Here is a 15626-nt window from a genome sequence, read left to right as displayed (position 1 = left end):
CTTGGAATATTTGATAAGAGACCAACACACTTTGAGGTCGAATTATTTGACATAATGAAAGCCTGACAGAAAGGACTGCTCGGATAAAAGTTTCTGACAGAGAGTTCTCACTCTGCGTCTCGCTGCTCAAGATAAAGAGAGAGGGTGTCAAAATCTTGCCTTGAACTGTGCAGCGAGGCTGCAACTAATGATCATTCTCTTTATCAATGAATCATTTAGTGTGTGAAATGTCAAAAAGTATTGAAAAAGAGGCTCACCACAATTTCCCAGAAACCAAGGATACTGAATTTACAATGTCATAAAAACTGGGGGAAAACACTAAATCCTCACATTTGAGAAAACCGCAACCACACAATGTTCAGCATGTGTGCCTGAAAAATGACTCAAACAATCAAAATAATCGGCAATTAATTCCTTATTGAATGATTGATTATTTGACTGGTCGTCTCCGCCCTACTCAGAGAAGGTCTCAATTGTGTAAGACACTCAGCGCTCACCCGAGTAAACTACTGAAAGTCATAAATCGAGACAGCGAGAAGAAAAATGACTCTGGGATGGAAACGAGTTGACTCGCACGAGCAATCAGCCGTGTGTCTGTTCTAGAGAGCACCACCAAATTACGTGTGACAGTCACATTTTCCCTTTTATTTGCATAATGGGGAGGAAATGAATACCACCACCGAAGGCTAAGGTCTGCAGAGCAAAATTTATAATCAAATATCCTGCTCCATGAATGGAAATGAAAAATGCAACTGTTTTCAGGCAAAACGACCCCTTTCAATGACCCTTTTAACCAGCTGCATGTGAAGATTATTTGACAAATTTGTGTTTCTCTTGCCCTCCCTTTCCACAGCAGCCCACGGAATATTTCGACATGGGCATCTTCCTGGCTTTCTTTGTGGTTGTATCGCTGGTTTGCCTCATCCTGCTCATCAAGATTAAACTCAAACAAAGGAGAAGCCAGGTCAGTGTCTCAATGCACGCTCGCCGTTTGTCGCGTGGTTGACAGAAGTGTGGACAAGCGACAACTTGAGAAACGTGACTCATCGCCCCAGTCTGAGTCACGCACACAGGGCCGAACTTGTGCGTGCCCCCCTCGTGCACAAAACGCGGCCAAACGCACAACGCCGTGCCCCGTTTTTCCGGTCCGGCACGACTCCACCGTGGGTCGCAGGCGCTGAGTCAGACGACAGTAGCTCTGCCGCCGATTTGATTCCCCTCGTGTGTTGGCAAAAAGCCCGTCGGCGGAGGCTTTCGTCGGGCGCCTGAGTCAGGATTAGCATTTAATTAACGCTGATGAGACGGCGGCTGCCAGAGCTAAAAGCACCGAGGTGTCATGACGGAGCAGAAAACCTGTAGCGGCAATCCTTTAAGACAGGTGTAATCCTGCCAGAAAATGTGTGTGTGTGTCTGTGTGTGTGTGTGTGTTGACTGTACACATTTTGCCCAGGGTGTGTGGGCCTATAATGGGTGTGTGTGTGTGTCACGGCAGCGGATGACTTGGTCGTGACTTACTTTGGTGGTTAATTAATGGAACAGCTCACACCAGGGGCACATTTGTCACACAGAGCAACCTTTTTCCCGGAGTGTGAAAAATTAATTAACTGCTTGTGTGTTTACACAGTTTTAACATTCTTTATCCAATTTAGCCGTAAACAGTGAACAAAAGTTCCAAACGTCATCTCAGAGAAGTTGATTATATTACTTTTGGGTTTATGGAAGGATTCCTCAAGGGTCCGCTCGCACAAGACCACAGTTAGTGACAGGCTGAAAACACTGGTTTTAAAGTCCTCGTTTCATGTTTGTCAACCCCGTGATGGGAATGACCTTAATGCCGAAGTTCATCGCTCTCTCGCTGACCAGGATATCCACATGTCCTTAAAGCGTAGTAACAATTACCTCGTTGTGTGGCAGCAGAAAAGGAAGAAACACCCTCCGGAAAGCCTCGTGTAGTTAAGCCTGAGTATAAATAACCCTGCCTTGTACGCCAGTGATGCACTATAGCAGTTCAGGCGGGGGGGGGGGCTGCTTCAAATCACAAGCGCCGCCACACGTCGTCACGATTAATCCCAGTAAGCGGTCCTGTATGTGTCAACGCACGGGTTGCCATTTTTTTAACAAGTAAAATCTTTACGGCCGCACAAAGTAAATTAGAGATGAAAAGAGGCCAGAGAATTAGAGCCAGAGAGAGCTGCACAATGCATGAGTCAAATATTGCAAAATGATGTACTATATCAAAGGGAAAAGTCTCAAACCATGACAACATCAGCCCTGTCACGTTAACATCAGCAAAGAGGAACAAAGTTCAAAAGTAAACACTTGCCGGCAATGAGGTGCAGACACTTAATGGGATGTTTGCTTAAGAATAACGTCACTGAGCTGACTTAAAGCAAGCATCCTGACACTTCTGCTCATTTTCATGTCTTACTCTGGGTCCGGGGTCGGTGGGCGTTCAGGTCCGATTCTACAGAGCTTTTACAAGGGTCTTTTTAAAAGTTAAATGTCGCAGAGCGGTTCCCGCTGACCCTCTCCCACCTTCCTCCGCCCCTCCCCGCAGAGCTCGATGAACAGAATGGCCATCCAGGCCCTGGAAAAGATGGAGACGCGAAAGTTCAAGGCCAAAGGAAAGGGCCAGCGCGAGAGCAGCTGTGGAGCCTCTGATTCACTGAGCAGCAGCTCCACCTCCGACTGCGCCATCTGCCTGGAGAAGTACATAGATGGGGAGGTAAGAAAAGGCACCTACCTCTTCTTGAACTTACCACTTTATCGGCTTTGCTTTATCACTCAAACATTTAGAAGAAGATAACTTCTATATTAAGTTTTTATTCAAATGCAAGGTTGGAAATTTGTTATATTGCCTTTTTATACACGTTTTTATTCTGTATACCATTTTAAAATCAACCTTGAAGTAAGTCAATATGTATAAACAAAACAGTTTGTTTTTTTGTTTTTTTTTTCCCCCCTGCAGTTCTTGACACCTTGACTTGGTGACAAACACAGCGTCAAAAATACAGTTCCGAGTATCATTGCTCATCGGGCTCATTGCGATTTTATAAGTACAAAGTAATGTATCGGCATTTAGCCAGGTAATGATTTAAAAAAAAAAAAAATCAATAATGCAAAAATTGAGATGAAAGTTAAAAAAAATACCATCTGCATACCAATTACTTTGTTTTTAAATTATTCATATTATTATTATTATGTTTAATATTTATTGGCATAATCAGCAGTTGACATAAGCCACAAGAGACTCATTCATTGTAAACTAGAATGAGTTTTAAAAAGTGTCTTCTTTCCGCAGGAAGCACTTTTTTTTTTTTTGATGTGTGAGGATATAAAATCTGATGAAAATTTGTTTTAAAATTGAATTTTAATTTTCGTGAAAGTTTTGAGGAAAAAAAACCAAAAACAAACCTGATCCTTGTAAAAATGATAGTAAGGCAGGACGAGTGGAGTAACAATCTGCACAGGAGTCACGTAAACCATCTGCTTTTATCCAGAAGCCTCCACCACACAGTGTCCTACACACACAAGAGGACCACGCGGGAGCCAACCCTCGTACCCCCGGCAGTGCTAGTCTAGTCATCTACCCACTGAGCTTGTGTTTTTTTTTTTTTTTTCATTCCATATTCTGCGGACATGAAACATAATGCAGTTACGCGGACAATAGAATGGAAGTTCCCCCGATGTGCTCGGGGACTGCGGTTCTGCAACGCTCTTTCCGGCGCCTTTTTAGATGTTTAGTTCAGTCTTTCAGAGCACCTGGAGAGATAACGGTACCCAGAGTGCACTGGGTTGTGATTATGCTTCCTGTTTTCCCAGTGTGGCCTTCTGTAATTTTTTTTTTTTTTTTTTTAAAGGAGTCATTGTCAAAATATGCATCCTAATCTTGGACTTTGAGGATTTACTGTAACAGCTTTGCTCATCCTCATTCATGGACAGTGGAGGGACAAATCCGGGTGCCCAGCGGGACATAGCTGGTGTGTCTGTGGGGGTTTTCTTTTTTCTTTTTTTTTTTGTTGTTTTTTTGCGGTTATGTGTCTCTTCGGTAAGGAGGAGAAGAAAAGACAACAAAGCATGGCGCCAGGATTGCACAGAGGAAGTGGCGATATAAAAGGCTGAATGGCATCAAAGCGGTTTTTGAGCAGTGAACCAAGCAACAAAAGCTTGGGTGGAAAACAGCCCAAAGATGAGTCACATTAAGCCACAGAGTAAAGGGTTTATGGCAGTGATAGAGTTCTCACTGGAAAAGAATATTATTATTCCTATTCGTAATGCTCCTGCTTTTGTGTTTTGGAATTCCTCCATGCCAGCTCTCCATCCGAATGCAAAGTGTTGCGCGCTTTTCATAGCAACCCCTCAAGTGTAGGCCCGTTGTTTTTGTTTTGTTCCGGAAAGCGGCGGCACTGAGCGCCAGCGTTGTGTTTTTTTTCACTGTGGAGCGGCATCTAGCGAAGATTTTTTCTTTGTGGCATGATGTGAAGTTGGCTCCTCACAGTTAAAACCCTGATTAGACTCACGACCACGTGGGACGGTTCTCTCCTGCTTTGCTGCCACCTTCTGGACATCCAGTCGCTCTCTACCGCACATTGTATTCACCCTCTGAGAAATTAAACCCCGTAGCAGTTTGTCATCTGCATGATTTAAGTGGAAACTTTGAGAGTTGTCTTTTGATACCTTGAAGGAGTATTCATAAAAACGACTTTAGACCGCTTATTTAAGTTGACCTACTCCACTAATTCACCTACGTAATGTGCAGCTGCCTCTTAATTGTTATTTACAGTAGCTGGGTGCCTGAATTGTTGCTGCAGCTCCTGGAAAAATAACCAAATGGTTTCACGAAATTTCCAGAGACGCTCTAATCATTACCTTTATATTCAAACTTTAAAAGTCCTCAAATTAACAAATGAATGAGGTAATCAATTTTTTTTCTCTATTTAAAGAATTTAATTTAATTCCTAAATAAATAAGATTTCTCTTGGACATTTAACTCACACCTTAGTGTGTGTGAGTATTCTGGACTGCTGCCATTAATTTAATTTAATAAGAAAAATGCTACAAGGAAACTTTTGTTTGCATATTGAAAGTTTTTTGTTTCTGTCCACCTGCTGTTAAGAGACATTGTGAACCTTTTTTTCACGTTTTAATTTTTGGGGGAGGAGGTTACTTAGCATGCAAATTACAAATATTGACTGGAAATACTTTAACATTTGACAGTTAAAAGTTCTAATATGATAATCAATGTAATTAAAAAAAACAAGGCACAATAATTTGACGTGAAGCCCAATCATCCCGTTTCTATTTGTCGCTACTGCATTTCTGCTAGTTCTACTTTATAGATAGCAGTGTGTGAAATCTGACTCGTGAACTCTGTTGCGTTTTCCCCTCCAGGAGCTGCGGGTTATCCCCTGTGCTCACAGATTTCATAAGAAGTGTGTCGACCCCTGGCTGCTCCAGCACCACACCTGTCCCCACTGTAGGCACAACATCATCGGTGAGTTGGTCCGACAGCCGCCTGAGTACGTTGCTCGGGTGTTTAGATGAGACGCTGGTTTCGGTGGAGGACAAACACGTTCCCCGGTTGTGAAGGAGACACTCCTCATGCTAGTTTTTTTATTTCTTTTCACAGAGCAAAAGAAGGGAAATCCAGGAGCGGCCTGCATGGACCCCGGTAACCCAGTTCACAGCCGGCAGCGGGTGGTGCTGCCGGTCCATTACCCTGGCCGGGTGCACCGAGCTGGTCAGGTGACTGCCTACCCGACCCGAACCAGCATGGACCCCCACGGCAACCCCATCACCGTGCTCACCGTGGACCAGCACCCAGATCCTCAAGGTCTGTATCCACCCCAATCAACGTCCGCCTTTCTCCGGAGCTACCACCCGGCCCTCCATCTGGACCACTCGCTCAACCCCCACCACTGTGGATTAGAGCACCGCGGACCCCCTGCCTACCCGGCACAGACCCATCATGCTGCTTTCAAACGACCCAAGTTCCACGGCCGCAACTTTTCCCGCGCGGCCTGCTTCTCGCAGTACGAGACTATGTACCAGCACTATTATTTTCAGGGGTTGACTTTCCCTCAGCAGCCTGAGGGGGGCCAAGGGCCTGTGGTGGCAGGGCAGCTTGGCGGAGGAGGGGCCCACAAGGGCCACCACAGCAGGGCCTTTCAGCAGGGGCTGTTATACCCCACAGTGGTACACATGGCACCTGCCTCCTCTTCACGGATAGGTGACACCGGCAGCACTTCTGGTCTGAGCTGTTACCATGGCCACCGCTCAGTGTGCAGTGGTTACCTCGCTGACTGCCCCGGCAGTGACAGCAGCAGCAGCAGCTCGGGCCAGTGCCACTGTTCCTCCAGCGACTCCATGCTGGACTGCACGGAGGTCAGCAACCAGGGGGTGTACGGTAGCTGCTCCACCTTCCGCAGCTCGCTGAGCAGTGACTACGATCCGTACGTGTACCGGAGCAAGAGCCCGTGTAGGGGCTCCGCAGGGGAAGCGGGGGCTGCGGCTTGCACCGCAGTTCCGGCCGAGGACTCAGCATCCCCCGCTCCCTTGGGACACGACTGCCTCCAGCTCCCTCCTGGGGCTTCAGGATATAACTCGGGGGACCACCTCTCCAACTACAGCTTGGAGCCCAACTTCAGCAGTCGCTCATCACTGGAACCCAGGGAGAACAGCAACACTAGCACTACCTCAGCCGGGGCTCCCGAGGCCACCGGGGCAGACAGGGGAAAAGGGGCGCAAGAGGAGTCAGGGGAGCTTGGGGCTGCGGCCTGTAGCTGCTGCTTTGAGGTGCTTCCTCCGAATGTGGAGTGCAAAGGGCAGGACTCGGACCAGGCTGGGCCTCGGGCCTCGGGACGATGTCACAAGGGGGTGGAATTTCAGAGCGCCCCCTCCAAGAACTACTTTGCCCCTGAGCACATGTGCCCTTCCTCAGAGCAGGTGGGCTATGAAGGGCTGCCCTGCTGTTTCTACAAAGAGATGAAGGTCCACAGGGCCACAGCAGGGCGCTTCACAGAGGACTACGCTGTTAATGTGCAGTATGCGCATGCAGACTCGGAGGCCTGCGCTGGACAGGGCTGCTGTGAACTCAACCAGAGAATACCCATAATCCCCGAGGACACAGATTGTGAATTGGGCACGGGGGCGGAGACCCAGAGCAGTTTACTGCCCACCAGTGTCACAGTGGAGGCAGAGGTGCGGACAGGGGAGCGACACGAACCCAGGGAGGGGTACTTCACCTCAGGACAGTTTAGAGGTCAGCCATACCCTCAGGAGGAGGAGACCAGGGCTCTGTTTCACCCTCAGCTCTCTGCGAGCCCCACCGCGGGGAGAAGCAGTACTTCGACAAATGAGGGAGGTCTGGGTATATGAACTTGAGCCCCGGAGAGAAGGGACTCAATCGAACGTATGTATTTGGTACCATAACAGTCAGTCAATCATTGAAACCCTCAGTTGCCTTGTTCTAACCTTGCTCTCTGAGCACTGAATGTTATCATCTTAGATTGTGTGGATTTCTACTGAAATGGCCTGTCACTTCTAGACTGACAGTGCATCACGTTCATTCCTGTGGCCACAAACGTCTCAGCACCAAACTCTGCTGCCATAGCACTGAGACAGAGTGATAATACAAGTAAGGCTGGAGGTCGTTAACTGAAACTCGAGGTAGGTTGGTATTGGCATCTATTTGGAGACTGTCTGCAGCCGTCAGGGGGTTAGGCCCCCTCAGCGCTAAGTAATGCGGGCCCATTTCTTGTGAGATTTCTTCAGATTTTGTCAAGGGACAAGATATGTCGACTCCATCTTTTGTGCAAGATCTATGAATCTGAGATTTTTCTCTACATAAAAAAAAGAAAAAAGAAAAAAAAAGTACATTCTTAATTCACAAACATCTGCATCTACATGTATACATCTTGTATATGTGCGCACATGAACACTGACTGCCTATAAAGCTTCAACCACCAACTCAAATAGGTTGTATGGACATAGCTATACCAAAACAGAAAGTCATGATTGTTGTTGTTTTTTGTTTTTTAAACTTTTTTTCAAGAGCAGGGAAATGGGTGTCTGTGACCCACATATTTCTCTGAGGAGAAGAAGCTCTATATATATATAGACACACACACACACATTACAGAAAATGCATAGAAATGTGAATGCAAGGCTGACACTGGTCTCTATTTCAGTATGATACAGAATTTGTTTTATGCATTGCATTTCTGTCCAGTCGTGGCCTACCTGTACGAGATGTGCCAGAGCAACATGAAAGCCTTACGCTGGCAAGCTATTTGTAGCAATATCTGCGGCCACTGCACCGCTTTTGGCTGAACTCCAGACCAAAAGGGGGACAGTGTCTCGGGGTAAACGGATTTCTTCGGAGGCAGAGTGTAGCACTCTGCCTCTCGTTTGGAAGCCCTTAAAAGTGTATTATTTGCTGTCACTTACCCGATTTCCTCAATGAGGCTAATAAATGTCTATTAAAGAAAAACAGAAAAAAAAAGAAAAAAAGGTTCCAGCATGTATTCAAAGGCCAAAGGAAAGTAGCTGGAAGAGACTCAGATTTCATAAGGGTTCCTTATTGTACTGTGACTTTTTTTTTTTTTTTTTTTTTTTTAAACAATGCAGTTATACATACCACAGTGTATCCGTTTGAATCATATCGTGCCGTGCATAATACATACTCGTGATATCAATGCTTGTCATTCATGCCTTTCTGTTTGTCCTGCAGACTGTTTTTATACTGTTTCTATGAAATATACACATTCTCTACACAGAGGAAAACCTTCTGAAATAACCCTATTTATAAGTTAACCCAGTGCTGTAATCAAGTGAGAATCTAATCTTGCCTTTTGCATAGAGATATGTACCTACTGCAAATATAACATTTTTGGGGTACTTGAGTCACTATTTAATTTTTTTTGTTACTGTTTCTAGCACTTAAGAAGATTAAAATGTGTACAAAAATTAATATTTTTTAATTTTTTAAGAATATAATTATTTTCTGTCATTACCATTACAAATGTTTAAAGGCTAGAAATCAATCTGTGTATATTTCTGTACCTGTATAGCAAACACATTTCATAAATGGAAATATGTTCTCTGAATATTTATTTACTAATATATTTATCTTTAAGCCATGTCTTATGTTCAGAGTGTATGAACGTTGGAGTTATTTGGTTGCTTTTTATTGAGAAAAATCACTAACATGAGACTTTGTATATACATGGTAATTGCACAAAAGACGATTAAATCTTCTCTGACCAAAAAACTGATTTTAAAACTTTAGTACCATACAGTTTTGTAATTAAAGTGTACAAAGATCTGTAAAATATACAGTTTTATTCAAGTAACTCATGTTGTGGTGTTCTCCTTTCCATTATTCCACCTCCACATTGAGGTGTTCGCTCATTTCTTTCAAAAAGTTAGTAGTTTTATCAGTAGTAGGAATAATTAGTTTGCCTTTCGCAGCTTTGGGAAAAATGTATTCAAATACTGAGATCAGTTTTTGCAGGTTTTATTATCCATTGCCCAAACATAGATGTTACAAAACAAACATTCAAAGCTAGCTGTACTCAAATGGGTTTAACTCACTCGCCAGTCGTCTCGACGCCGATACCCCAGATACAGCGAAAACCTGGTTTTTACTCTGCCAGTTCTTGTACTAATAGCGATATTAAGTACAGTTTTCGGAAACGGAAAAAAATACTATATAATAAATATGTCACCTGACCTCTGATTTTTCTGTCGCTGTGCAGAGGCACCTGCAGAGAGGATCTCTGGGGCTTCACGCTCCGCGCTTTATGTCTGAGAACTCAGCGGGATAGTCCGTCCCACGGGCAGAAAAGCCTGAAACACAGAGCAGGTCTCTTTACGCATTTGCCTTTTCTAGGAGGCGTTTGGAGTGCATCTCACAGCTTGAAACCGGAGTGAAGAGCCACGACTCCGCCGGTGAAGTTGTAGTACTGCACGCTGTAGAAGCCCGTGTCCTCAATCATACGTTTGAACTCCTCCTGCAGAAGGAAAACGGCATATGAACTGTCTCTCCAACACTGAATCTACTGAGTGACACGGCTGCACATAGCTTGGTATTTGGCATCAAATAATTAAAACTGATGAAAATCTAATTAGCTTGAAGAAAAGTAAACTTAGCTTAAGTATATACAATTACAACAATCAACCTATTTGTCGATTAATCGTCATTGAAAATCAGCAAAAGTCTTGATAAGCAATAAAGTATTTATCAAGTTAAACTTTTTATAAACATAAAAAAAATCATAAATCAATTGATAATGAAAATTTCTTCAAATTTTATAGACTAAACAAATGATTAATCAATAATGAAAAAAGTCATTAGTTGCAATCCTGGTGGCAAAATAAAGCATTAAATATCTGTAAATGAAAGTGCGGGGAAAAAAACCATATGACCAGCAAAACAACAAACTTAAGCGACATAAAAGAAGATCTTTACGTTTATAAGAGGAATAAAAAGGCGAATAAAAATAAAGTAAAATAATCATCATGCAGAAATAAAACCGTATCCAAAGTGTGCGCAGAGACAGAATTGTTTCTCACCTGGTCAGGGAAGTTACGGATACTCTCCACCAGATACTGGTAGGACTTCCAGTCTCCAGCAATCACCTCTCCCAAAACCGGGATCATCTGGAAACTGTACGCATCATAAAGCCTGAAAAATGGAACGAGACGCAAGTTACCAGCAGAGCCAAGAGCTGCTTTTCCCGGAGCTGGAACCTGCTGCCAATCTTCAAAATATCCCACATCTTACACACAGTTCATGGACCAATCTAATGCCCCCCCCAAATCGACTCTTAAATTGCATATGGAAATACAACTTTAGTTTATTTAGTTAGGAATTACTGCTTGGGTCTTTGAAGCCACTACATGTGGCATTTTTTCACATGTAAATCCTTAACATGCTGTTTTCTAGACTTAAGTAGAATTTTTTAATAATCACCTAAAAGGCAGCCTCATCAATCTTACACAGGAGAGGTGTTTGACCGTGTGCCAGCAGTCTGACGGTTTTGACTCACACCGTTCATCTCAACCTTCACTTGACGGAGAGATAACCGGTGGGTGGAGTCTTTGGCCTGGGGGGGGGGGGCACACGGTTGGCCACCCCTTCTCTATAGCGCTGTGCAGTCAGCTCACATTGAACAGGCAGTCTACCGAATAACTATATGGAGCAAAACCAGAAGAGGGCAGTGCTCATCCAAACCACAAAAAAAAAAAAAAAAAAAAAAAAACCAAACGCTTGTTAAGTTTCTTCACATTTGCAGACTGTGGAATGACACGAAGCCAGTCCAACAAAAACAACAACACTGTATACAAAAAACATAATCAGCTGCCAGTTTATCAGGGACACCTCGAAGGCAATCGCCCTGCAATAAATCCTCCCTTCAGAGGTGTTTCTGTGAGTTAGCCGGGCCTCACTGATAGAACACGGGGCGGACAAAGCGACAGAAACACCCGTCACGATAACGCAGTACAACTCAACAGCCCCACCGGGTGCAGCCTCCAGAATGACTGCAACCAATGATGGTTGAGTCGACACCTCGCTCAAACTCTCTCAACAAAAGGCTGAACATTACAACCTTCACCAGGGGAGGACTGCATCCCTGCAGGGCTGTTGTATTAGACTGCAATTAGTTTTGGCTACAGTAGGTGTACCTAATAAAAAGGGGCAACTGAGTGTAAATATCCTCAAATGTGAGTTCATTAAGGCCTCGGAGGAAACTGAGGATTCATGGGAAACGTCTCGATACTGTAGGAAGATTAAGAAACATCTTTTCAGGATGAGTCACACTTAGATCAACGTGTACCACATCAAACAAAGGTATCAAGACTCAGTAATAACTAGTGCTCGCTGAACATGGTCGAGACTGAAAAACTCAAATTTGCTCCTGTATGATTTTCCCCACAGGTTTCCCACAGCTCCTACAACAGCTCGCCTCCAAGCGAAAACAACAACCCCCCCTCCCGGGAGCAAAAAACGCATTGCAGCCGTTATGTAATGTGGTTCTGGATTCAGGTGACGGCAGCCATAAATCCACAGAGACTGCCTGTGAGTTGCCGCGTGGACCGATATTTTACGCCGGGACATCCATCGTGAGTCCACACTCCTCCTCACCTTGCCAGTACGGGATTCGTCACTTTGCTGAACTCCAAACACATGAACCTGCCACCGGGCTTCAAGACCCGCAGAGCCTCTTGAAGTGCCTGAAAAAGGAATTGGTGCTTCAGCGATTCGTCAATCAACAGATTAGTCCAGCAATGTAAAACCAAGCATCAACAACAGTTCTAATAATCACTCCAGTTATCTATTAAGCAATTTGGACAATTTGTAGAGATCAGCTTAGGCTCGCAAAACTTTTGACCAATTTCTGAGCTTTACGTGCACTGAAAGATAAACTGAAGAGATACTGGCAGATTGATCGATAGGTTGTAAGCTGTCAACATAATGAAGCGATGAAATGACAGAAGCAAGTGTAACTGCGAGGCTTAATGACGCTTCTGCTTCTGAGATGAACAACCGGATGTTAAGAATATTCCGGCTTGCTGTACTTTCAGGCCGATGTCGCTAAGCGCAGAGCTGCCAGTATCGCCCTGTCCTTTTCGGGGTCATTGGTGCGTAGTCCGTTACCTGATCTATATGAGTGACGTTGCGAATGCCAAAGGCGATGGTGTAAATATCAAACTGATCGTCATCAAAGGGCAGCTCCTCTGCGTCCCCCACCACCCACGACAGACCTGATACACATGAACACACACACAGAAGCACAGACACTCGAGTCAAAGCCGTCTGCTGGTACCTTCACGTCAGAGGCCACCTTGGCTCTGTGCTCAATCTCGGTTTCGATGCACGTGTCGCTGCAACGCCAGCCTTTCAGACTTGCGACAGTCTTTATACCAACAGCTCGGATTCGTAATCCTGTAGTAGGTTCTATGTACTCGGTTCCGGTCGTGCACTGTTGCAGGAAATGTTGCGGGCTCAGCCTCCCCCAGCTTAGCGCCAGTGGGTGAAGACCAGAGCAGCGACATCTCCTCCATCCGGACTGGTGCCCGGTCGTCACGCTTACCAAAATGATTCATGTTTACAATCCCAGAGTTTGTTTTTTCTGACTAACTGACCTCATCAACCGAGTCAAATAATCCTTTCTAGGTCATTGACAATTATGCTTTTCAATATTTTCAAGATTCAAACCTTACTTTAAAAAAGTATACACAAAATAAGCCAAACTTCTGAGATCAGCATCAGTGTTACACTGTCACAAACACAGTCACACAAGAACTTTGCCCAAACAATAAACTAAAAACGGTCAAAACTATGATTTCAATCTGAATGTATCTGATCAAAGAGTAACTAAACAAGCCCTGCATACAATGATCAGAAACCTGGATGTGGCGTTTACTTGCTAGCTTTCTTCCAGACCACCTCCAAGCCCAGATAATCACTTATCAAGGCTGCTGTGAGCATTACGATCTTTACATGCGCAGAACCGTGAAATGAGTGGAAGAAAAACCCTGGTCTGTGCACATGTAAACATTCTCACTAAAACCTACTAGTTGAGGAGATTAAAAAAAAAACCTGGGATTGGACGTCTTGCTCAAGGACTCCTGAAGCCGTTTTACAGCCAAAAACGTACCAGCACCGATGCCCATGCTGTCGGCTTTCTGCTTGCCCACTTTCAGCATCTCCTTGTTTATGTCGCAGACCACGGCCCTGGACTCGTGGGGCCTGTCGTCGTCCTCTGCGGAGTAGCTGTTGGAAATGTCCTGCCACGACGGCGTCTGCGCGGACCGCGCCGCCCGCCGCCTTTGCCGCTCCCGCTGAGATCGAACGTACTCCAGGAAACGGAAGGCAATGTCACCTGCGAGGGCGGACAGTCAAAAAAACAAAAACAAACCAGAAGTGTGACGCCCGGGAGGGTTCGGGGTTCGAGGTTTTGCAGGAGGTGCACACGAACTGCTTTACCCGTTCCGCCCGCCACATCCAGGAGTCGTGCACCGGGCTGTGGGTGCATGACGTGCAGCAGCGCGTCCTTCCACAGTCGATGAATCCCGAGACTCATGGCGTCATTCATAACGTCATACTTCTGGGCCACATTCTCGAACACCTTATACACTGAAAAAGCAGAGAGAAGGAAAGCATCCGTCTCACTGGAAGCTGTTTACAGCGTCTCTCTCTTTTTACTCTGTTATATGGACTATATATTTTATGCAGTTTTATTTATTTATTTTTTTTACAAGAGCTGAGAAATAAACTTGAACTTATGTCAATAAAATGTGTTCAGACACAATAACTGCATCCCTCACTGGACTTTGCAGCGTCCTAATTGGGGTCAAGCACAACACCGCTCACTCTTTTCCCTCAACAGGATCTGTATCCCTACCTGACCAAAAAAAAAAAAAAAATTCACCACCTTGGTTCAAGTTTATGTTCATGCTTTTGATGAACATAAACTAAGTATAAATTTTCACTGGTGCATGGTTTATAGAGGTAAGTATAGGAAATATACGATTACCTTCCTGTTCTGACTTGCACCACTTTGAAAGTAAAAACCACTCCACTAAGGAATGTGTCTGCATGTTCACGACCATAACAAAACGCTACACATTCAGTGAATGGTAACCATCACACGTAAAGTAAACAACACGTGATTTAAAATCCCAGAAAGCATCAGTCTGATAAGAACACGCCCCGTTTTCAGTTCTCACAGACTCCATTAAAAAAAATGGCAAATTACTGTGCCCTGATAATCCGGGAAAACAAACTGGATGGTACAATATGGCTCAAAACGTTATGCTAATAACTGCCTAACACTTTTCAATTCGGCATTAATAGAAAGCACCAAACACAACTCATTTTGGGAAAATTCTCACTTAAATATTAGGAAGCGGAGGGAATCACCTCTAAAACGTTTCGAGGTGTTATTGAACAGAGGTGTCACTTCATGGATCAACTGTATGCCGAATAGTCAAACAGATCCTCACGATCCCAAAAACCACCCAAAATCCCGTCTCTCGGTGCGTGTAGATTTACCGAGAGGCGACGCAGTCCGAAATAGCAGGATTTCCGAATGGAGTTCGTTCTGCTGTTCTGTGCCCGCGGCATAAGCAGAGCGCGTCCGAGGGTTGCTCCGCTGTCACTCACCTCTCTTCGCCTTCTCGGCCTCCGGCACCGTTTCGAAGCCGAAGTGCGTACTTCTGTCGTCGCTAAAACAACGACAAGGCGACGTCCCCCGGCAGCAACGCGACCGACCCGAAGCTCCAGCAGCGGCAACGTTCATGTTTCCGTGGGAGAGACGGATCACCCTCCGGACCAGCGGTCTCATAGACGCGGCCATGTTGACCGATTATACAATTACGCGTCCGTCTGTCGTCATTTACAGGCGACGGTGTAGTTTTCCGGTTCAGGTTTTTTTTTTTTTTTAACTTTTCGAAAATCTTCAGCGTCACTAGGAACTATATAGGACGTCTGGGATTTTATTCATTAAAGAATAAAAATACATGATTATTTCAGCCTCACATTTGTAAAGCATCAAAAGAAAAAATAGTCATAAGATTCGACTAACCTGTTTTTTCTTACATATTTGTGTTCTAATAGC

At 44.7% G+C, this 15626-nt stretch overlaps 2 protein-coding genes across 5 annotated transcripts in view; one reads left to right on the top strand and one right to left on the bottom strand.

Annotated features, from left to right (window-relative positions):
- The window catches only part of znrf3 (zinc and ring finger 3), a 68295-nt gene extending 59682 nt beyond the window's left edge, over positions 1-8613 (top strand). For 3 of the 4 annotated variants that reach the window (XM_040155728.1, XM_040155726.1, XM_040155730.1), the window contains 4 exons: positions 854-964; positions 2558-2725; positions 5392-5494; positions 5630-8613. In XM_040155728.1, coding sequence (XP_040011662.1) covers positions 854-964; positions 2558-2725; positions 5392-5494; positions 5630-7377 — 2130 coding nt within the window. In that variant the 3' untranslated portion in view covers positions 7378-8613. The remainder of the gene's footprint in view (positions 1-853; positions 965-2557; positions 2726-5391; positions 5495-5629) is intronic. The other variant, XM_040155727.1, reaches the window with a different exon arrangement.
- Positions 8614-9501: 888 nt separating this feature from the next.
- On the bottom strand, positions 9502-15384 carry coq5 (coenzyme Q5, methyltransferase). The gene is made up of 7 exons (XM_040155731.1): positions 15173-15384; positions 13994-14143; positions 13665-13889; positions 12662-12768; positions 12149-12237; positions 10576-10687; positions 9502-10013 (listed from the first exon to the last, which is right to left on the bottom strand). Exons 1-7 carry the CDS (start codon positions 15363-15365, stop codon positions 9912-9914), a joined length of 978 nt encoding a protein of 325 aa, XP_040011665.1. The 5' UTR covers positions 15366-15384; the 3' UTR covers positions 9502-9911.
- Between the last annotated feature and the right edge of the window lie 242 nt (positions 15385-15626).

Source organism: Xiphias gladius, chromosome 19 (genome assembly GCF_016859285.1).
Source record: "Xiphias gladius isolate SHS-SW01 ecotype Sanya breed wild chromosome 19, ASM1685928v1, whole genome shotgun sequence".
Lineage (NCBI taxonomy): Eukaryota > Metazoa > Chordata > Actinopteri > Istiophoriformes > Xiphiidae > Xiphias > Xiphias gladius.
This window is presented reverse-complemented; position numbering and strand designations above follow the sequence as displayed.